General features: G+C 39.4%; 1 protein-coding gene across 12 annotated transcripts in view; it reads left to right on the forward strand.

Moving 5' to 3' along the window:
- VPS13D (vacuolar protein sorting 13 homolog D) overlaps positions 1–22564 on the forward strand; it is a 277290-nt gene that overhangs the window by 87915 nt on the left and 166811 nt on the right. For 6 of the 12 annotated variants that reach the window (XR_012129991.1, XR_012129992.1, XM_073233217.1 and 3 more), the window contains 7 exons: positions 2009–2215; positions 3420–3509; positions 12211–12351; positions 14441–14563; positions 16919–16993; positions 20848–20953; positions 21988–22140. Coding sequence is in view for 10 of the 12 variants with exons in the window: in XM_073233217.1 (XP_073089318.1) it covers positions 2009–2215; positions 3420–3509; positions 12211–12351; positions 14441–14563; positions 16919–16993; positions 20848–20953; positions 21988–22140 (895 nt within the window). In the remaining 2 variants the exon portion in view is untranslated. The remainder of the gene's footprint in view (positions 1–2008; positions 2216–3419; positions 3510–12210; positions 12352–14440; positions 14564–16918; positions 16994–20847; positions 20954–21987; positions 22141–22564) is intronic. The other 6 variants (XM_073233218.1, XM_073233222.1, XM_073233219.1 and 3 more) reach the window with 6 other exon arrangements.

The following is a 22564-nucleotide window of genomic DNA, read 5'->3' on the forward strand; positions in this document are numbered from 1 at the left end:
GGGGACTTCCCTTGAAGGTTGGATATAAATAAGTCACTGTATGCAAAGCACTTAAGAAAAGTGCATGGCCAACAGCAAGTGTTGTATAGATGTCAGCCTCTGTCACTCATGGTAGTGGGAATGGGGATGAAACTTACTGAACATCTGTATACCTAATCCTGTGCTTTCTTGCTGAATCCTCATAGCTGTTGGAGGTGGGCATTAATTATTATCCCTACTTCAGATAAGGAAACTGGCTCAGGTTAAGTAGACTTGTCTAAGGTCACCTGTTAGTGAGAGGCTAAGCTGAGTTTAAAGCCAGGGTCTGCCTGTGTTCTTTGTGCAGAATCACACTCCCTTCCCACCTCCTTCTATTTCCCTTCTAGAGAGGTATGGCAAAAACTATTTTTTTCCAGTCTTTACACATGCATGTACATTCTATTTCTCTATATACTTTATATATCTATATACTTATACACACATGTACATACAATATTTTGTATATTGGTATATTGTATTACAAATACAATTTTAAAGCCATTTTAGATATAATTTTATTGAATTATAATTTTATTATAATATACTTAATAATCTGCAACATCTTCCCATGTCATTAAAATTATTTGTAAACCCGGTTTTTTTTACATTGACCTGAAGATATATTATAATTTAACCATTCTTTAGTTATTTTTTTGATATTATACATATTTCTGTGATAAATTTTTTTGGTATGAACTTTTGTTTACATCTTTTAAGTATTTCCTTGGTGGAGAGACCTAGTAGTATAAATACTGGATCAAAGGGTATAGGTCTGTTTTTCAGGCTTTTTACTCTAATTGACAAATCTTTTTCTAAAAAGATTGTGCCAGGCTATACTCTCACCAGAAATGTGTGAAAATGCTGGTCTCACCACATAATTGTTTGTATTAACTATTGTCTTTCTTTTTCTTCCTGAAAAAATTGAAGGTGGAACTAGTTATCCTGTGTTCTTTATTTTGTTTATACCTAGATATCATTACCTTCTGGTTTAATTAACTTTATACACCTTAATGTATGTTTACATTTCCTCTTTTTACTCTTTCTTTAACAATTCTAGCATTGTTTTGTTTTATTTTTATTTCTAAGAACCTTTTGGATTTTTGTTACTTTTTATTTATTTAGGAACTAAGACTTAGTTCCATTAATAATAAAAATGATAATTGCAACTATGTTTATAGAGCCTTTGATTCATGCCGGGCTCTGTTGTGAAAACTTTACATGTACTCATTGTTTCCTCCTCATGTCAGTCCTGTAAGTGCGTGCTGTGGGACACAGATTAAATAACTTGCTCAAGGTCCATCTAGTTAAGTTCCAGTATCGGAAGCCAGGCCATCTTTCTTCAGAGCATGCCCTTAACCACTCAGTACTGTTTCATGCATTGGCCACTGATAATTTATAAGTATGGGGTGGTATTGCTTTTCTTTTCTTTCCTCCTTTTAACTTTAGCGATCTGTTTGTTTTTAGGGGGATCTAATTTAACAGTTGTATATTACACACACACACTTTTCATTGCTCCCTGTTCTCAAGGAATTTGTGATTGAAAAGACAAAGGTGTGTACAAAGTAAGGCATTTGAGAACAAGTGCAAAGCTGCCTGTCAGTATATGCAAAAGTACACAGTGAAGATTGAGTGCTTCAGTACCAAGTGGTGCCCAGGATTTTGTCCCTGCCCTTTCTGCCCTTCTCTCCTTGTCAGGTGTCACAGTGGAGGAGGGTTGGCTCCCATGAGGCCTTGTGAGCCAGATCATGAAAGTGTGGTCAACTTGATGTAAGGTGTGAAACAAAGAGGAGGGCCTGGTTCTTTTGGCTTCAAAGCATAATTCCTATTCTTATGCTAGTTTTTCTTTTTTAAGTCTTAAGAATACATCTGTGATCAGGGTTCTCTTGGGATGTCCAGTAGGTTCCTATGAACTTTATTTCTGTTTCCTCTGTGATTTGCTTGAGTAGCTGTGGGAACTGATTGAACTGGTCACCTTTTAATTTCTTTGAAGGCCAACTGAAAAAGGCAGCAAGTTGGTTGTTTAAGAATGCTGAACCTCTGAAGTCTCTTTCCCTGGGCTCTACCAGCCGGGAGAGCCAGGGGACTGTGCCGGCGCAGCTGATCTCTGGGGTGGAGATTAAAGCTGAGGGCGTGTGCATCTGCTTCATCGATGACTGCATGGATTGTGACGTTCCTCTTGCCGAGATCACCTTTTCCCGTGAGTGTTTTCTTGGTTTGCAGATTCATCTTGAAGCTTCTCAGTGATTGCTGAATTACTTGGGATTCTCTTTTTTTGTTAGTCATGCTCTCTTCTACTTAGTAGTAGGGGTGAAATTTGGATAATAGTTTTACATATGTTTTTCATTATTTGTATTTTAGAGAAATGTGTGTTTATCTGCCATATGTGGCCTTCAGCCTATAGCTTGGAAATAATAGAAATTGTCGTCAATGAAATTTCTGTTATATTAACATCTCTAGCTAAATAATTCCAGATTTCTCCATTTTGTTTATTTTTTTGTGTGTATCTAAAGATTGTAGTGAGTATTGTTATTAAAGGCATGTAAGAGACGCTCAGAAAATGCTGCTTTTACCCGTATGTTTTGAACATAAAAAGCACAGTCTTATGTGAAAGCTCACCTCAGAGCACCCTCCTTTGGGTCATGTTGGAGGTGACGCAGCCTCCAGGTGAGCCCAGTCCTCTGTGGAGTGGATCTCAGGCTGGAGCACTTTATCCTAACCGCATCATGGCAGGCTGTGCTAGATGGGGCCTTTGAGAAAGCCTTGCTGCCGGGTTCGCTTGGAATTTTCCGTTATTTTGATCTTGCCAACCTCTTATCCTGTCAAGGAAAATTGAATTCTTGGGGGATTCAATTCGACCTTTTACATGTTGTAGAGGTTTTTCTTTTCCCTGTACATTAGGCACCGCAGGGTCATTTGATTAAAGTGAAAACTAGAATTTTGACCGAGTATCTTTTCTGCAAAGGGTAGTCATTTCTTATTTTTCTCTGATAATCTTAAAATTTTGAGCTAATACTTACCAGGACATGACCGCCTTTATCACTGTGTCACCTTTCCAGGTAATCAGGTAGAAATGTTTTTTATGTCCCCACTGGCCTCAGGTATACATCTGGGTGTTGGGGCTTGGACTGGAGGGAGGCAAATGAGGCATTGCCCCAGGCACAGCACTGCTTTTGGGGTGCTAAAAACTCAGTAATTAAGATAAATAATATTGTAATGAAGTATTTAAAAAAATCAGCATTCATGTAAAAAACCCCATAATGCACAAAATATCAACATTTTGGTGCCTTTCTATGAGATCGTCAGTGTTAGCTATAACTAACATCTCCTTAATGTGGTTTGTCGCAAAAGAAAGTTTTGGTTGTTCTGCCCCATCACTGCAGTAAGATTTGCTCTCATTGCAGGTCTGAATTTTCTTCAGCACGTGAGAACTAGCCCTGAAGGGTATGCCCACTTCACCCTTTCTGGAGATTATTATAACCGTGCTCTGTCAGGTCTGTATAAACATATATTATCATGAGATTTAAAAAACACACTTAAATATTAGCCTGTATCTATTTCTACATAAATTTTATGTGAGGGAAAGGGGGTGGGGCAGAACAGGGAAAAATTAAAAACAAGTGACTACCTTAGCTCAAAAGACAGAGAATTTTTCATTTTTCTAAAAACATAATCTGACAAGTTATAATTGAATTATCTAAAAGTTTTTATGGTTAATTCTTTTTGATGCTGGATTTTGACTCATTCCGGAACATAAAATTGCTCAATAGTGAAAGATTGTTTATTTTGCCCTGAATGTAGCTAAATTTCGAGAGAGATTTATGTCCATAGGCATTTTAAACTTCAGGCCTCTTCACTCCCTGCTGGACTTGTTTGTTTCATTAGAAGAATACTGAGTCTGTGATAATGCATAATCTGCGGTCCCTACTCCCTAAAGCAAAACACAGTTGATCAGAGCAGGCTATTCTTCCAGACACAGAAAACCAATACACTGTAAGGTGTTTTCAGGTTTCTTTCCTTCCACTGTAAAGACCAAAGTAAGGGCCTATATGGATCGATATTCAGAAACCATCATATACTAGGGCCAAGCAGTTTGAGCTGTGAAGTTCTTTGCCTTAACAGAGTTCTACTAGGTGTGGACAAAGTTGACAAAGTCATGTCTAAGGCTCAGGCCTAGCAATGATTGCTCCGTTGGTTTTTAATGGAAAATTAAGCCTCAGTTTGTTGTGCTGCTGCTGATTGTTCTAGAGTACATGTCACATTTAATTATATATGTTAGTTAACACTTTCCCTCTCTGTTCTGGATTCACTTAAAGCTAACACTCCTATTTCCTAATTGTTCAAAATGTTTAGCTTTAGAAAAATGGCCCAACTCTTGCTAGTTTAGAGAAACTCCTATAGGACATATGGTAGCTATTTTTCTGAGAATCATTTATTTTCCCAGAGCAAATATTGCTTACGCTTAAAGTTGTATGAACACATTCAGGTCACTAAGTGCCAAATGGTGTGAGGAGTCTAATGTATCTGTTTTATGCTACATCCTAGATTTGTATTGGTAAATCATCTGATCTGTGGTTGATTGAGTATATTTAGAAAGCTGTTAAAAATTAACTGGCCTTGAAAAATTGAGTCTTCAAAAACTACAGAACTCTAGTTTTCTGTTGCTAGAACTGTAAATCAGTACAACCACTTTGGAAAACAGTTTGGCATGACAAATGGAGTTAAGTATAGGCATCCTCAACAACCCAGCAATACACTTCTTTAGGTCTATACACTAGGGAGTCTCTTGCCTATGTGTACTAGGAGACGCCTTTGAGTGGTATTCTTCCTAATAGCCATAAAACTGGGATCAAGTAAATGTCTCTCAGTGGTACAATGAATAAATAAACTCTGGTATATTCATAAGTGGATTATATTCAGTAGTGAAAATAAATGTATCACAGCTACATGGCATTGGTATGAGTCAACCTCAAAGACCTCTTGTTGAACAAAGATAAAAACTTGCAAAAGGATGTATGTGATTGAATTCCATTTATGTCAACATCCCCAGTAGACAAACTAAACAATATGTTCTTTTTTCTTTTTTATAGACTTAAAAATTTTTTTTTAATTTTCCTATCATTAATGACAATTACATGAACAACATTATTATTACTAGACTCACCCTATTACCAAGTTCCCACCACATACCCCATTACAGTCACTGTCCATGAGCATAGTAAGATGCTACAGAATCACTACTCGTCTTCTCTGTGTTATACTGCCCTCCCCGTGTCCCCACCCCACTACATTATACATCCTAATCGTAATACCCCTTATCCCCCATGTCCCTCCCTTCCCACCCATCTTCCCCAGTCCCTTTCCCTTTGGTAACTGTCCATTCTTGGGTTCTGTGAGTCTGCTGCTGTTTTGTTCCTTCAGTTTTTTCTTTGTTCTTATACTCCACAGATGAGTGAAGTCATTTGATACTTGTCTTTCTCCGCCTGTCTTATTTCACTGAGCATAATACCCTCTAGCTCCATCCATGTTGTTGCAAATTATAGGATTTGTTTTCTTCTTATGGCTGAATAATATTCCATTGTGTATATGTACCACATCTTCTTTATCCATTCGTCTACTGATGGATACTTAAGTGGCTTCATTTCTTGGCTATTGTAAATAGTGCTGCAATATACATAGGGGTGCATATGTCTTTTTCAAACTGGGCTGCTACATTCATAGAGTAAATTCCTAGAAGTGGAATTCCTGGGTAAAATGGTATTTCTATTTTTAGTTTTTTGAGGAACCTTGGTACTGCTTTCCACAGTGGTTGAACTATTTTTATTTATTTATTTTTTTGCTACCATTAATCTATAATAATTACATGAAGTACACTATGTTTACCAGGCCCCCCCTTACCAAGTCCCCCCAACACACCCCACGACAGTCACTGTCCATTAGCCTAGCAAGATGCTATATAATCACCACCTGTCTTCTCTGTTGGTTGGACTATTTTACATTCCCACCAGCAGTGTAGGAGGGTTCCCCTTTCTCCACATCCTCGCCAACATTTGTTGTTGTTTGTCTTTTGGATGTTGACCATACTAACTGGTATGAGGTGATATTTCATTGTGGTTTTAATTTGCATTTCTCTGATGATTAGGGATGTGGAGCATCTTTTCGTGTGCTTGTTGGTCATCTGAATTTCTTCTTTGGAGAAGTGTCTGTTCAGCAATGCTGCCCATTTTTTAATTGGCTTATTTGCTTTTTGTTTGTTAAGGTGCGTGAGCTCTTTATACAATTTGGATGTCAACCCCTTATCAGATATGTCGTTTATGAATATATTCTCCCATACTGTATGATGCCTTTTTGTTCTACTGATGGTGTCCTTTGCTGTGCAGAAGCTTTTCAACTTGATATAGTCCCAGTTGTTCATTTTTGCTTTTGTTTCCCCTGCCTAGGGAGATATCTTCATGAAGAAGTTGCTCCTGTTTATGTCCAAGAGAGTTTTGCCCATGTTTTTTTCTTAAGAGTTTTATGGTTTCATGACTTACATTCAGGTCTTTGATCCATTTTGAGTTAACTTTTGTGTATGGGGTTAGACAATCATCCAGTTTCATTCTCTTACATGTAGCTGTCCAGTTTTGCCAACACCAGCTGTTGAAGAGGCTGTCATTTCCTCACTGTATATCCATGGCTCCTTTATTGTATATTAATTGACCATATATGCTCGGGTTTATATCTGGGCTCTCTAGTCTGTTCCATTGGTCTATGGCTCTGTTCTTGTGCCAGTACCAAATTGTCTTGATTACTGTGCCTTTCTAGTAGAGCTTGAAGTCAAGGAGCATAATCCCCCACTTTATTCTTCCTTCTCAGGATTGCTTTGGCTATTCAGGGTCTTTTGTGGTTCCATATGAATTTTAGAACTATTTGCTCTCGTTCACTGAAGAAAGCTGTTGGTATTTTGATAGGGATTGCATTGAATCTGTAGATTGCTTTAGGCAAGATGGTCATTTTGACAATATGAATTCTTCCTATCCATGAGCACGGGATGTGTTTCCATTTATTGGTATCTTCTTTAATTTCTCTCATGAGTGTCTTGTGGTATTCAGAGTATAGGTCTTTCACTTCTTTGATTAGGTTTATTCCTAGGTATTTTATTCTTTTTGATGTTATTGTGAATGGAATTGTTTTCCTGATTTCTCTTTCTGCTACTTCATTGTTAGTGTATAGGAATGCAGCAGATATCTGTGTATTAATTTTGTATCCCGCAACTTTGGTGAATTCAAATATTAGATCTAGTAGTTTTGGAGTGGGTTCTTTAGGGTTTTTTATATACAATATCATGTCATCTTAAAAACAGGGACAGTTTGGCTTCTTCCTTACCAATGCAGATGCCTTTTATTTCTTTGTGTTGCCTGATTGCCGTGGCTAGGACCTCCAGTACTGTGTTGAATAGACGTGGGGAGAGTGGGCATCCTTGTCTTGTTTCCGATCTTAAAGGAAAGGCTTTCAGCTTCTTGCTGTTAAGTATAATGTTGACTGTGGGTTTGTCATTTATGGCCTTTATTATGTTGAGGTACTTGCCCTTTGTACCCATTTTGTTGAGAGTTTTTGTAATGAATGGATGTTGAATTTTGTTGAATGCTTTTTCAGCATCTATGGAGATGATCATGTGGTTTTTGTCCTCTTTGTTGATGTAGTGGATGATGTTGATGGATTTTCAAATGTTGTACCATCCTTGCATCCCTGGGATGAATCCCACTTGATTATGATGGATGATCTTTTTGATGTATATTTGAATTCGGTTTGCTCATACTTTGCTGAGTATTTTTGCGTTTGTGTTCATCAGAGATATGGGTCTGTAATTTTCTTTTTTTGTTGTGTCTTTGTCTGATTTTGTTATTAGAGTGATGTTGGCCTTGTAGAATGAGTTTGGGAGTATTCCCTCTTCTACTTTTTGGAAAACTTTAAGGAGGATGGATATTAAGTCTTCACTAAATGTTTGATAAAATTCAGCAGTGAAACCATCTGGTCTAGTGGTTTTGTTCTTAGGTAGTTTTTAATTACCGATTCAATTTCTTTGCTGGTAATTGGTCTATTCAGATTTTCTGTTTCTTCCTGGGTCAGCCTTGGAAGGTTGTATTTTTCTAGAAAGTTGTCGATTTCTTCTAGGTTATCCAGTTTGTTAGCATATAATTTTTCATGGTATTCTCTCATAATTCTTTGTATTTCTGTGGTGTCCATAGTGATTTTTCCTTTCTCATTTCTGATTCTGTTATGTGTGTAGACTCTTTTTTTCTTGATAAATCTGGCTAGGGATTTATCTATTTTGTTTATTTTCTCAAAGAACCAGCTTCTGTTTTCATTGATTCTTTCTATTGTTTTATTCTTCTCAATTTTATTTATTTCTGCCCTAATCTTCATTATGTCCCTCCTTCTACTAACTTTGGGCTTCATTTGTTCTTCCTTTTCTAGTTTTGTTAATTCTGAGTTTAGACTGTTCATATGGGATTGTTCTTCTTTCCTGAGGTAGGCCTGTATTGCATTATACTTCCCTCTTTGCATGGCCTTCGCTGCGTCCCACAAATTTTGCGGTGTTGAATTATTGTTGTCACTTGTCTCCATATATTTCTTGATTTCTGTTTTTATTTGGTCATTGATCCATTGATTATTTAGGAGCATGTTAGTAAGCCTCCATGTGGTTGTGGGCTTTTTTGTTTTCTTTGTGTAATTTATTTCTAGTTTCATACCTTTGTGATCTGAGAGGCTGGTTGGTACAATTTCAGTCTTTTGAATTTACTGAGGTTCTTTTTGCAACCTAGTATATGATCTATTCTTGAAAATGTTCCATGTGCACTTGAGAAGAATGTGTATCCTGTTGTTTTTTGGATGGAGTGTTCTTTTGATGTCCGTCAAGTCCATGTGTTCTAATATGTTGTTCAGTGCCTTTGTCTCTTTACTTATTTTCTGTCTGGTTGACCTGTCCTTTGGAGTGAGTGGTGTGTTGAAGTCTCCCAAAATGAATGCATTGCATTCTATTTCCCCCTTTAATTCTGTTAGTATTTGTTTCACATATGTAGGTGATCCTGTGTTGGGTGCAGAGATATTTCTAATAGTTATATCCTCTTGTTGAACTGACCGCTTTATCATTATGTAATGTCCTTCTTTGTCTCTTGTTACTTTCTTTGTTTTGAAGTCTAATTTGTCTGATACAAGTACTGCAACTCCTGCATTTTTCTCCCTGTTAGTTGCATGAAATACCTTTTTCCATTCCTTTACTTTCAGTCGGTGTATGTCTTTGGGTTTGAAGTGAGTCTCTTGTAGACAGCATATAGACGGTTCTTGTTTTTCTATCCATTTAGTGACTCTATGTATTTTTATTGGTGCATTCAGACCATTTACATTTAGGGTGATTAATAATAGGTATTTACTTATTACCATTGCAGGCTTTAGATCTGTGGTTACCAAAGGTTCAAGAGTAATTCCCTTACTATCTAATAGTCTAATTTAACTCACTTTGTATGTTATTATAATCGCAACCTAAAGGTTCTTTTTTTTTTTCCTCCTTTCTCTTGCTCCTCCATTCTTTGTATGTTCTGAATCATATTCTGTACTCTTTGTCTATCTCTTGGGTGACATACTTACGAATACTTCCATCTATAGCAGAGCCTTCGAAATGCACTGTAGAGGTGGTTGGTGGGAGGTAAATTCTCTCAACTTTTTCTCATCTGAAAATTGTTTAATTCCTCCTTCATGTTAAAATGATGACCTTGCAGGGTATAGTATTCTTGGTTCAAGGCCCTTCTGCTTCATTGCATTAAATATATCATGCCACTTCCTTCTGGCCTGTAAGGTTTCTGTTGAGAAGTCTGATGATAGCCTGATGGGTTTTCCTTTGTATGTGATCTTTTTTCTCTCTCTAGCTGCTTTTAAAAGTCTGTCTTTATCCTTGATCTTTGCCATTTTAATTATTATATGTCTTGATGTTGTTTTCTTTGGTTCCCTTGTGTTGGGAGATCTGTGCACCTCCATGGCTTGAGAGACTATCTCCTTCCCTAGATTGGGGAAGTTTTCAGCAATTACCTCCTCAGTGTCACTTTCTATCCCTTTTTCTCTCTCTTCTTCTTCTGGTACCCCTATACTACGAATATTGTTCCGTTTGGATTGGTCACACAGTTTTCTCAGTATTCTTTCATTCTTAGAGATCCTTTTTTCTCTTTGTGCCTCAGCTTCTTTGTATTACTCTTCTCTAATTTCTATTCCATCTACTGTCTCTTTTACTACATCTAATCTGTTTTTAAATCCCTCCATTGTATGTTTCATTTCAGATATGAAATTTCTAAATGATTGAATCTCTGTCTTAAATTCTTCCCTGCATTTTCAAATATTTTTCTGTACCTCCATAAGCGTGTTTATGATTTTTATTTTAAACTCTCTTTCAGGAAGATTGGTGAGTTGAGTTTCATTTGGCCCTTTTTGGGGTTTGTGAGATTTTGGTCTGAACCAGGTTCCTTTGACATTTCATAATTCTATATGGTGCCCTCTAGTGCCCAGAAGCTGTAGTTTCTGGAGCTGCTCAGCCCCTAGAGTGAGGTTGGGGGTCGTAGGGGAATGGTGCTGGTGCCTGGTGGGTGGAAAGAGCTGTTTCCTGATTTCCAGCTGCAGTGCCTGTCTCCAGTGTCAGAGCCAGTGGGCCGAGCATACAGGTAGAAGCCTCTGTGCTTGGTGTCTCTAGGTGTTGTAGGCAGGGCCTTCCTATGGCTGGCCTGATGCCACTGCAGTGGCTGCTGGTTTGCGAGCAGGTGCCAGCAGGCCAGAAGGAAGGCACGGCAGGCTGCGTGTCAGGTGCCTCGGAGCTGAGTAGGCATCCGGGGGTATGGAGTGCCTGAAACTCCTCAACGTTCCCAACCTGCTGGGCAGAGTGCACCCAGATAACCTTGTCCACCTATCCCTTCTCCCACATAGCAAGCTCCGTGCAAAACCCGCCCCTTCAGCAGCCCTCTCGCTGCTAGGAAGCCTCTCAGACAGCCTGGCTTTCCTTTGTCCCAGAGCCACCAGCTGTGGCTCCCCATTCTCCACAAATACCAGAATCTCAGTCTCTCAAGCACTCTGCCTGTCCCAGCTCCCCAACCCCACCAACCCCCAGTGCACCACACAATGTAGGTTTGTGCCCCAAAACAGACCTCAGGGCTGGGTGTTCAGCGGTCCTAGGCCTCCACCCCCTCCCTGCTCCCTTTCTCTTCCTCCCGCCTGTGAGCTGAGGTGGGGGAAGGGCTTGGGTCCCACCGGATCAAAGCTTTCATACGTTACTCTGTTCCGTGAGGTCTGCTCTGTTCGTGACGTCTGTATGCAGCCTCGTGTAGCCTTCTTTCCTGTTGCTGTTTTAGGGCTAGTTGTAGTAACTATATTTTCACATTATATGTGGTTTTGGGAGGAATTCTCTGTCAACTCTCATGCTGCCATCTTGAATTCCCTAAACAATATGTTCTTAAGAAATTCATATGTATGTAGTAAAACTATAAGGAAGAGGAAGAAAGTGATTAAAAACTCAAGCTAAATAGTTCCCTGGAGTTGGTGGGAAGGAGAGGGTTGGTGGGAAGTGGGGAATGACATGGGGGTGTGGCACTTAGAGGCTTCAAGGGAACTTGCAATTTTCTATTGATTAAGCTGAATAGTGGGTACATGAATGTGATAATTTTATTTAAATCTTTCATATTGTGTTGTTTATGTAACTTTTGTATAACATATTTTAAAATAAAAATTTGAAAAACTTAAGTTAATGAATTTCAATTATACCTATTTATTCAACCAGTGGATTCTTGATGTAGGCAGGAGAATCAAATTTTATAGTTACTTCAGCCACTGATACACCTTTTCTAACGTGAGTCTGAGACTCCTTTTTCCGTTTGGAGTGGATCAAAAACAGGTCCTGCCTCTCTTGAATAGAAGCTGGGCACTATTGCCTGCTCTCCTGCCTCCCACCTCTGGAAGACCATGTGGGGGTCCTGCATGCCCTTCTACTCATACTCACCAGACAGGCCAGACATCTGTAGGGTGACCTATAGCTAAATGATGGTGCTTTTATTGTCAAATCAAATTGAAAATAGAAAACCATTGAGCTGTAGTTTGTCCTTCTGAGCATGTGTGAGCAGTGTTCCCCTCTAAAGGGTTGATATCTGCTGAACAGATGTCTTATTTCCTGTGTTCTTTAAGGCTGGGAGCCATTTATTGAGCCATGGCCGTGCTCTGTGTCTTGGCAACAACAGGCAGCTAGTCGTCTCCATCCTCCTCGACTGAAGCTGGAAGCCAAGGCCAAGCCCCGTTTGGATATCAACATCACTTCTGTGCTAATTGGTAAGTGGAAAGTCATCTTTAGAACATGGCTACCTTTTTGTACATAAGTCCCTTGTCTGAAGCATGATTAGTCCTGGTTTAACAACCATTTTAGGAAATAAATTCTCTTGTCAGTTGGATTTCAGCCTTCTGAGTTCAGTGGTTTTCAGACAGCCTCCTAACTGATCCTTCTGGGCTCATGCCAGATATGATATACTCATTATGGCTGCCTTCCTGATAAACGCTAACCTCAGCCTCATGATTCTTCTCAAAGCATTGCTCCAGAGTTGGCATCCCACATAACTGCTGTCAGTGGCCAAGCAGGAGCTTTGACTACTTGGGAAACATAAATGTCTCTGATGATCTTTCTCCCCAGGATGGTTGGTCATTAAATGTTTATTACATGTCCTAGAATTGAGTTTAGATTTAGTTTTCTTAGACTATTCACAGAAAAACTCTTCAAAGGTCTTTTAATTTTGACCTTGTCTTTATAGTAGGATAAGTTGCCTGGACTGGTTCCCATCAAGTATCATGTAGGCCTAACTGAAAAACCACTGCATGAACAGGGTCACCTGGCTAATGGTGTGTGTTCTCAAAGTTTCTTTGACAACACTGAAATGTACATTCCTAAATTCAGGGTGTTGAGTCAGAACCACTCCATGCTTGCATTCATGTAATCTAAAAGCAGAGTGCCATTAGCCTGAGATCAGGTAATGCCTGCTTTTGCTGTGAAAACTTACATTCACTGTTTGAATTATTGATCTTCATCATCTGATTTTTGGTAATACTGTAGTTATCTCTGAGTGATAACATATACTACTGCAAATCTCTGAACTTTATAGAGTGTGTGTGTTGGTTTGGAACTCTTAGAATATCCATTGGTTTATTCCATGTCAGAGTAAGATGGAGAGAATGCATAGTGAAATGAGACTGTAAGTTTATTGATCCTAAAATTTTAAAACCACTTATCAGAGTTTATTTATTAATGTGTCTGGATATTAATATCACCAACATAATAGTGAATGAGCTCATGATCTTTAGAAACTTGTTATTTTGACTCCTGTGTCAGTTCTTATATAATCTGTTCAGCTGGAAGTTTAGATTAAGCTTGAGGTGGTGCTTTGAATAGCTACAGTAAACGAGCTTACTTCAAACAGAAGAGTTCTTTTGATACTTGCTTTTTTTTCCTTCAAATTCCTTATTCTTTATACTCTGCTGAAATCCAGAAACATTGCTCTGACCACTTAGTGTTTAAATAAATCTCATTTATATAGCCAAATATTGGTACTGAAAACAGAAGCTAGTCATCCTTATTTTAAAAAGTATAATATCTTAAGTAGTATAAAAGGCCATTAGCTAGGTATAGTGCATCATAATTATTTTATTAACCTGCTCTCCCCACTATAATTCTCCTTTCAAAAGAGTGAAATCACTCCTGGAGAGTTGTCAGCTGGATTTCAGCCTCCTGAGTGTGGTCATTTTTTAAAGCCATCTAACTGGTTTTTCTGTCACCAAACCCTGTCCCTTAGCATGGCTTACCACACTCTTCACAAACTAAATCAGTTTTTGCTAGGTCCTTACCCTACTATGTTGTACCAAAGTTGCACTGAAATATTCAGTGTTCCCTAAATGTGCTATCAAACTTTCATGACTTGAAGTCTTTGCATATACTGTTCCCTCTACCTGGAATGTCCCTATTTCCCTAATCCCATCAGTAAACTACTCATTCTTCAAGAGCCAGAGCAAGTCTCCATGTCTGAAGAGTCCTGTGGACTTTGGTGTGTACTCTCCTACTTTGCCAAAGCAGAGTACATCTTCCCTTGTTCTGTGCCAAGGATTTTATCTGTGCAAATAGGATTGTATTTATATCCTTGTTTTAGCTCCTTTCACATTGTGGTAGAGTTTTGTGGCAATGGCTGTTTTGTTAACATTAATTCATTCCAGTGGGGTGTGAGGTTCTTCAGGGGTCAGGCTTTCTCAGGATGTATCATAGTGCTTAGCCCAAGTGAGGCATTCCATAAAAGTTCATTTTACTGAATTGAAATTATTTGATTTGAACCCTCAATCTTATTCACTTCTGTTCTTAATGTCTTTGGGGAATTCTTTCTAGACCAGTACATAAGTACCAAGGAATCATGGATGGCAGATTACTGTAAACAGGACAAGGAAGTAGATGCAACCACATCAGAAGACTGGATGGGCTCTTCAGTGGATCCTCCATGCTTTGGACAAAGTAAGATTTTTTCTCCACAAATGTCTGAATAAATCACTGTTGACTTGTTTCATTGAGAAGTCCAAGTAGAATAATCTTTTGCTGTGGAAAACCTATAGGAAATTCTGACTGTCTTCTGTAGATCTGTTTTAATCTTTGCAAGAGACATTTTTCTGGCACAAAATACTGAGCTTTTAATGTGAGCTCTGATTCTACCTTTGTGGGAGAGAAAGGATCTGTAATACACAATCCCTAAATTCTAGTAACACTGCATACGCGGAGCCCTTGAAGATGCATCAAGCGCCACTGTTGCTAGTTTGTGTTTTACTTGGCAGAACATTCCAATTGATTGGATGTCTTGACTAGATTTTTAAAAATATCTTTTTAGTGTCCTAAATCTGGAGATAGATAATTTGGATATATTCTTGAAGAGAGGAAGGGCAGGGTCCCATATGGAAAAAATTGTTAAAAGGGGGCCCTGTATTGTCTGTAAAATATAAAAGAATTGAATACCCAGCATCTTGAAGAATGAGTAGTTAGTTTCTTCTCTGTTAACGATGTTTTCTTTCCTTATTTAATGCTTCACCATGGAGCTCTGATTTCCTTAGAGCTGGGGAAATTGTGATGGCCAACTGCATGGTCTTTAGTTGTTCCACAAGCCATTGTCATCCAAATTCAACTCAGCCCCAACTCATTCAGTGTGGTTTCCTTGGGAAGTCTTGGCTCGACTTCACACAGCTCATGAATACTTAAACATTCCATCTGGTCTGCAAACATGTCACAGGAAGATGGATTTTCTTAGTTTATGAAGTATTTGAACGGGTTTGTCTCTCCTCAGGGTGTATAAAATGGACTTTCTATCTGCCTTGTTACTTCTAGGAAGAGGGACAAGGAAATGTCAGCTATGCTTGGTGTCTGTATTCTCAGGCTGTTGCTTCTGAGTCTCAAGGTCATTGCTTAGGAGCCAGAGCTTTTCAGATGTCATCAGCTTCAGTTCTGGCTTCTCCTCTAACCTTCCCAATTTGTGTGTCAAGAGAATGTAGCATAGCTACCCAAAAAACTAAGTAATAATCTTTGTAATATACAATGTGTCCTAAGAGTATGTTTCTAAAAACATTATTCATACAGGGGGATCTTAAATCCAGAGTCAGTGCAAACACCAGGAAGGCCTCATCCTCAGGATACTGATGAAGGTTTTTCTGTTGTCTCCCTCTACCCCTTTTAGAAAAAATTTCTTTTTTCTTTATGGGTAATAAGCTGCCCTATGTATGTTAAATTCCAGTGCTCAATTAAAGCTGGATTTTTATTTACTTGCAAATTTTTATGGTTACTTAGGCCTATAAAGGTATAATGTATCTTTTTAATTAGATACAAGTGAATATACCTAAATTTCCAAACCTCTTTTCTTATTGGAAGTTCCTGGGTGGTAGGTAATACAGCAAATGGGATTGTATTCTTTGAATAGTCCTACTGAAATAGGGCATTCGTTTTGAAAGTCAGTAGGTTTGAACCTTGGTGAACTGATCATAAACTTTTAGGTCTTATTCACAAACATTTAGTCAAATTTCCCCAAATTTGTGCTTTTTATTCAGGCCAACTTCAAAAGGAGTCCTTGGAATAAGATTCTTAATAGGAAATTCAGCCTAAGGTTGCTGCTGTTTTCTCAAGATTTTTTTAGCAGGGGAAAGAAAATAGTAGCTTCATTTTGACACAATTGCAAGGGGCTTTGTTCAGTAAGGGCTGAGATTCTGCAGATGAAGCTGGATGGCATGGCACCTTATTGAATTTGTTAGTTCTGAATTTCAAGGACATTTTATGGACATATATAAATATTCTAAAAACCTGCATGTTTAATTTATAATACATAAACAACACTATGAGATAACTCCTTAGTAGAGATTGTTTTAACATGGAACACATACTGAACTCTTCTTGAATTTTTAAGACCCTTGGGGGGTTAGCTTTCTGCTGTACTGCCTTTTCCAATTGGAGTGGAGCTGCACCCGCTAAAATCTCTACTGATTGTTCTTGGTAACTTTTCTGTCATTTAAGAGCATATGTACTTTAAATAAAAAATCCTCAGAAGGCTTGACATTCTGTTCAAGAGAATGTTGAATACGTTTTCTTTCCCCAATTGAGAAAAAAAGGAGCATGCTCCTGTGACACATTCTCTGCAATAAAGCTGCCATAAGAGATGTCTCTCTCACTTTGTAAGTAGCTTCTTAGCTCTTAGAAATCACTGAAGGGAATGATCCTATAATTGCATGATGCTCACTATTTTTGTAATGTACTCTCTCTGTGCTGATGTTTTGGAGGTGAGTCTTCTTATTCACTGTATTTATTCTTCTCCTCTAACTTTGTCTCTCCTGTCACCAGGCCTCCCCCTTGTCTACCTTAGAACTAGAAGTACAGCCAGTCTGACTAACCTAGAGCACCAGATCTATGCTAGAGGTACAGTATAGCCAAGCAAGGGCTTGCTTGATTTTCCTGTTTCAAGAACCACCTTGTATATCAATTTTCTGTGGATGAAGCTGAATGGGAATATACCCAATTTTGAGTACTTTCCTTTAGTAGTAGGAAATACATTTCCAGCTAGTGAACAGAGTGACACCTTGTTAGAAGGAAATGATCTGCTGATCTCTTCCATCTGCCTTAACCCTCCGTGGAAATGCAATCTACTCCCCAGTGTGTGATGCAGAAACATCCAGCATCAGTTAGAAGTGGCTTCTCATGCTGGAAAGCAAGTAAATGGGGAAAAAAAAGCCCGTCTTCCATCATGCAGTGTTGCAAGTCCGTTTATAGAATACTCAGTGAACATTTATTCTTATGGTACTGCAAGGGGTTTTATGGAATAGGAACTATAGTGATCAGGAATAGAGCTTAGAAAACAGTTCCTAGTAAATAATTGCTTAGGCACAAACCTTAATTTCTTTAGCTCTGAGTTGAGTTGCTTTGGAGATGAATGAGAAAATGTTCTTTATTTCTCTCTCTGACCGTTTAAGGTTCCTTAAGAATTTGGTAAGTAAATATGATAGACAACACCATGAACATCAAGGAACATCATGTTCATTTCTTCGTTTGTTTGAAGGTGTGTGATTCAAGCTGAATGATGTGTTTGTCCTGGTCATGATATATTTTGTAAAAAGGCCATTTGAAGCTCCTAGAGCACCAGATCTGTGTTAGAGGTACAGTATAGCTGGGTGAGGAGTTGAGAAGAGGGCTGGTAATACATGGGGGCAGTACTGTGGGCTTTTTCCTATAAGGTTTTCCCGAGGTGGATGTTTAGGGGGGATTCACAAAGAAAGCCCATGATTGGATCTTCATTTATTCATGGATTTATAGTCTAAATGTTTCTACATCTGTTATTTAATCTTTCAGGCTAAGCAAAGCATTTTCCTATTTAGTTGATGAGGACAGAGAGCCTAAGTAATTTGCCTTGATTCACATGACTGACTAGTAGCAGGCCTGGGACTTTAATCTATTTCTTATGATTTACAAACCAGGTCCTTTCTGACAGACTGAGCTGCTTATATAGCATGAAAACTTACACTGTTTACAATGGCCAAATTACTGTAAAACAAGTCCGAAAGGGTAGAAATTTCCTCAGCTGGATCTGTTTGAAGCTGAAGTTGGACGTGAGGAACTTCAGGTTCTCTTAGCTTATGAAGAAATTAGGTCTGGTCACTGGGGGCAGATTTTCTGAGGCCACCAGGGAATACTGTTCTCTTTGATGGGCTTGGGAACTTTGTTCTCTGGTGCTGTGCCAAAGGCCAGTACACAGTTGATTTGGACCTTAAAGCAGGAGATGTCAGATTTGTCCCCTGGTGTTGGTTTGGATTTGTGAGAACTCTGTGTATTTTTATTTTCAGAGAAGTAGGTTGCTGAAGTCTGTGCTGGTATGTGTGATCAGCACAAGAGGCTTGGGGATCCAAGCAGTATGCCTACCGAAGCTATTTAATTCCAAAGCAGTAGACTTGTATATATCTTTATATGGATTCCTAGCACTTTATTCTGTATTACAATATGATCAAAGCTACTTGCCACCTGTTCTTTTTTAATCTAATTTGCAAATGGAAACTTACAGTCTGACTCACAGTGGGATATGAAAGCACATCTGGCTTCTTTTCCTCCTGGGTCCTTTATCTGCTGTAATAAAGCAGCTCACTCACTGAGCTCATGGAGAGAGGGGTACCTTTCAAGGTGCCATAATAAGTACAGTTTACCCTGCCGACAGCTCTTAAATCTTTTACTCCCCCTCTGCTCTTGTCAGCAGCCTCACAGCTACTCCTTAATTTTCTACTTGATGAACACTTACTTTTTTAAAGCACTTGGAGACTAAGTGAGGCCACTGGGATGAGAAATGGATATATTCTAGGTAATCATGTAGGAGATTATCCTTAGGTGTATTTGGGGTGTCTGTAAAGACTAACCACAGAACTGTGGGAACACCCTGTGGACTGCTCGTTTCTGTAGCACGCATTGCCATTTCTCTGAGCCACCGTCATTGCCAAGATAGAACTTGCCCTCACCTGAAATTGCTTATTTTGTGGTGTTTATAGTACTAACTTCTGATCAGTAGGAGACAGAATGTGATTACTTTTTAAAAGGCAGCAATACTTACTGACTTCTGATACCGCCCTCTGCCGTATTCTAGAGGTGGGAGGAGGCAGGGTCTGTTGCAGTTTACCTCTTGTTTTGAGGACAGGAAGCATGTGGTCCTGTAAGATGACTTTAATTTCGCTATAGTGTTCTCAGCTGGCAACTGTAGTCACCTCTAGATGTTATTTTCTCCACAGCTGCAGACCATTTGGGTCCCAGTCTTTCTCAGGCTGTCTTTATGCTTTAAAGCTGGACGTGTAGTAAGACTGGGCCGCACCCTCTTCTGCTGGTAGTTTGTATGTGGTGGGAGCACATCAGCCGAGAGGCTCCCAGCACTAATTGCTGCTGCCTTTGTGGTTTCTGGGGCCACCTCCCTCTTCTTTATGTGGCCAGTAGGAGAGGTTGCGGCCCACGGTCACGGTGAGGGGAGCCGTTGCCTCTCTTCTCGGCCCTCCCTTTTCCAGGCCAGACCTCGCAGCAGGGCCGTGGTGCCGGCAGCTGGGCCTGAGGCAGCCTGGGTGCTGGAAAGCCGTCTTTGGCTCTGGCCACGCGGTCTCTCACTTCTCTGATTTCTTAGTGTTTGTAGTTCTTCCCACAGAACTTTTTTGGGTCAGCTCTTTCTGGAATTGATCATTGTAGTTTTTTTTGTTTTTCGTTTTTGAGAGGGCATCTCTCATATTTATTGATCAAATGGTTTTTAACAACAATAAAATTCTATATAGAGAAGTCAGTGCTCAATGCACAATCATTAATCCACCCCAAGCCTAATTCTCATCAGTCTCCAATCTTCTGAAGCATAACGAACAAGTTCTTACATGGTGAACAAATTCTTACATAGTGAATAAGTTCTTACATGGTGAACAGTGCAAGGGCAGTCATCACAGAAACTTTCGGTTTTGATCACGCATTATGAACTATAAACAGTCAGGTCAAATATGATCATTGTAGTTTTGTATGATGAGTGTTTGATTCCCGTTTGCCTGATTAGAAGCTATTTTGTGGAAAGAAATTATATTTTATGTTCCTTTTATAGTCTCTGTGGTAACCACTCAATAGCAGATGGTGGTGATAATCAGTGTAAAAAAAAAAGAGCTAAAATTCCATTTAAAAAGCTTTGGGATAGTATATTTCTGATCTTCCAGGGAGGGGAAAAATAACTAATATAGGAGAATAGGAAGGAATGTTTTTTGTTACAATATCTGTAATATGACTGAAATGTAACTTCTGTATAAAGGAAGGCCTTGTTCAAGTACAGACATTTTGAACAAAGTTTAACAAGTATGTGAGATATATCTTGCTACCATTCCATTGGGCCTGCCTATTTAGAATATATTCCTTGTGAGTAGTGGGAGTCCATTTCTCTCTCTGTCTCTCAGTTCCTGACAAGTTAGGTCCTAAGACCTTCTTCTGAGATAAGGCCCATAAAATTGGGGTGGGGGTGTGGAATAGAGAGCTGGGAGTAGCCACACCTCACAGTCAGTTTGCCAGTTAAGGGGTGGGATGCACACACACCAAGTTGTCCTGTAGCAAAATACCTGGTGATTCCATTTGTGCTGTTGACACACCTGTGGTTGTTCCTTCTCTTTCCTCTCCCTTCAGCCCCTTTGCACAAGAGACAAGTTTTGGGCACTGTCTCCAGGTTTGGGGAGGGTCTCTGCCACACACATAGGTGTGTGCGCTGATAGTCTTGTTCTGTTTGTTCATAGCAGAGGTGAAAACCCCCAAGCGCCGACAGCCGTTCATCCCTTTTGCTCTGAGGAATCACACAGGTTGCACTTTGTGGTTTGCCACCCTGACCACCACGCCCACCAGGTAAGGAGCACTTCCTGTGTCCCCCCGAGCCACCTCTGCCACCAAAGGCTCTGTGTAGCAACCCTCAGAGCAAGGTGGGCCCCTTCTGAGGCTCCTGGGTTGTATTTGAGTCAGTAACGTGCTGTCTCGCTGAGGTTTATGATGGGCGTTCTGGTTCTATGTCGAATCTGTAGTCAGAGAAGTAGGTCCTAAGGCTGAATACCCACATTATGATCTTGATCCTGGTAGACATTATGTTTGAAGTAAAAGTCAAATTAAAGATGTGAGTATGAAGTGTGAAAGAAAAGTTATTCCATCTTTTCTCCTCAGTGCCCCCCACCCCGTTTAAAAGGAGCTGTATATGGATATTAAACCAAACATTTCGGATTTTTGTTTTAAGATGGCTTGAAAACACCTCTTGTATCCTCCTACCCTCCTCCCTACCCCTAAGAACTATCTTCCAAACCTAAAATGCACTTTACCCCAGATGGAATTGGGTGGAGTTTGGAGAACAAATGAGAGTTTAGCTAAGCCAGTGAGAACGTTTGCTAACAACTTTCTGCCTGTTTGGACCTTGGCTCAGTTTTCTAAATACATGCTGATCTTTCCAGTTTAGGGAATGAAGGGCATGAAATAACTAACAGAATCATCTGATTCGAAGCCACATTTCTCCTGCCTCCACTAAGGATGCTAATTCTCTAGAGGAGGTGTTTTTTGTTTTTTTAAAAACAGTTTAAGTCCGTTCAGTTCCAGCCACCTAAATACTACTTTTGAAGTCATGACTTAGTGTACTTAGCACCCTTTGTACAGGCTCTGCTGCTGGAGGTAAATGACTATGTAGGCTTGCTTCCATCCATTTCTAAAGTTTCAAATAAGTTGTGATTGATCACAAAGGTAACTTCAGTTACTGACCTTTTAGGTTATCCTTTGTAGCCAGGTTATATGGTCTGACTGCTGAAAGTTCAGCAAGGGTTTCTGCTCCCAGCCCCCAGCTCTGTGCGAGAGAGAGTTAGAGGGAAAGATGGACAAGCCGCTATTGTCTCATTTGGTTGCAGGGCTGCACTCTCGCACAGTGGGAGTCCAGGGGGAGTTCCAGAAGGGGACGGAACGCTTCTTGATGATGCTCACAATGTTAGTGAATGGCGGGAAGTCCTCACAGGTGAAGAGATTCCCTTTGAATTTGAAGCAAGAGGAAAGCTAAGACACAGGTAAAGCACGGTTTAGTTTTTTCCTCAAAAAAGAAAGTTATGAATGATTGTCTCTTGTGTATTGCCTTTTGATTCTCCTTTATTAATGATTTTGATGTTTATTTTTAAGAGGTATTTTAAAAGTCAGAGCTTCCTTTTAAAAAATGTAATGACTGTCTTGGTATCTTGGAAATACATTTCTTTCCATTAACTATCCCTTTATTTGACATGTGAGGTCATAACCTTTGTGTTTTGTATAGTTTGATTGAAGCTTGAACGGATCATAACACTCCGGTTCATTGCATCCTAGCATGGTTTTCACTTGCAGTGGTGACATGGTATTCTTAAAAGGTTATGAAGGCATGTTGATTTCAGTTTTAAGATACATATATGCCATATAGCACTTTCACAGGCAGGTCATTTCAGAAAGCAGAGCCAATAATGA

Source organism: Manis javanica, chromosome 4 (genome assembly GCF_040802235.1).
Source record: "Manis javanica isolate MJ-LG chromosome 4, MJ_LKY, whole genome shotgun sequence".
Classification (NCBI taxonomy): domain Eukaryota; kingdom Metazoa; phylum Chordata; class Mammalia; order Pholidota; family Manidae; genus Manis; species Manis javanica.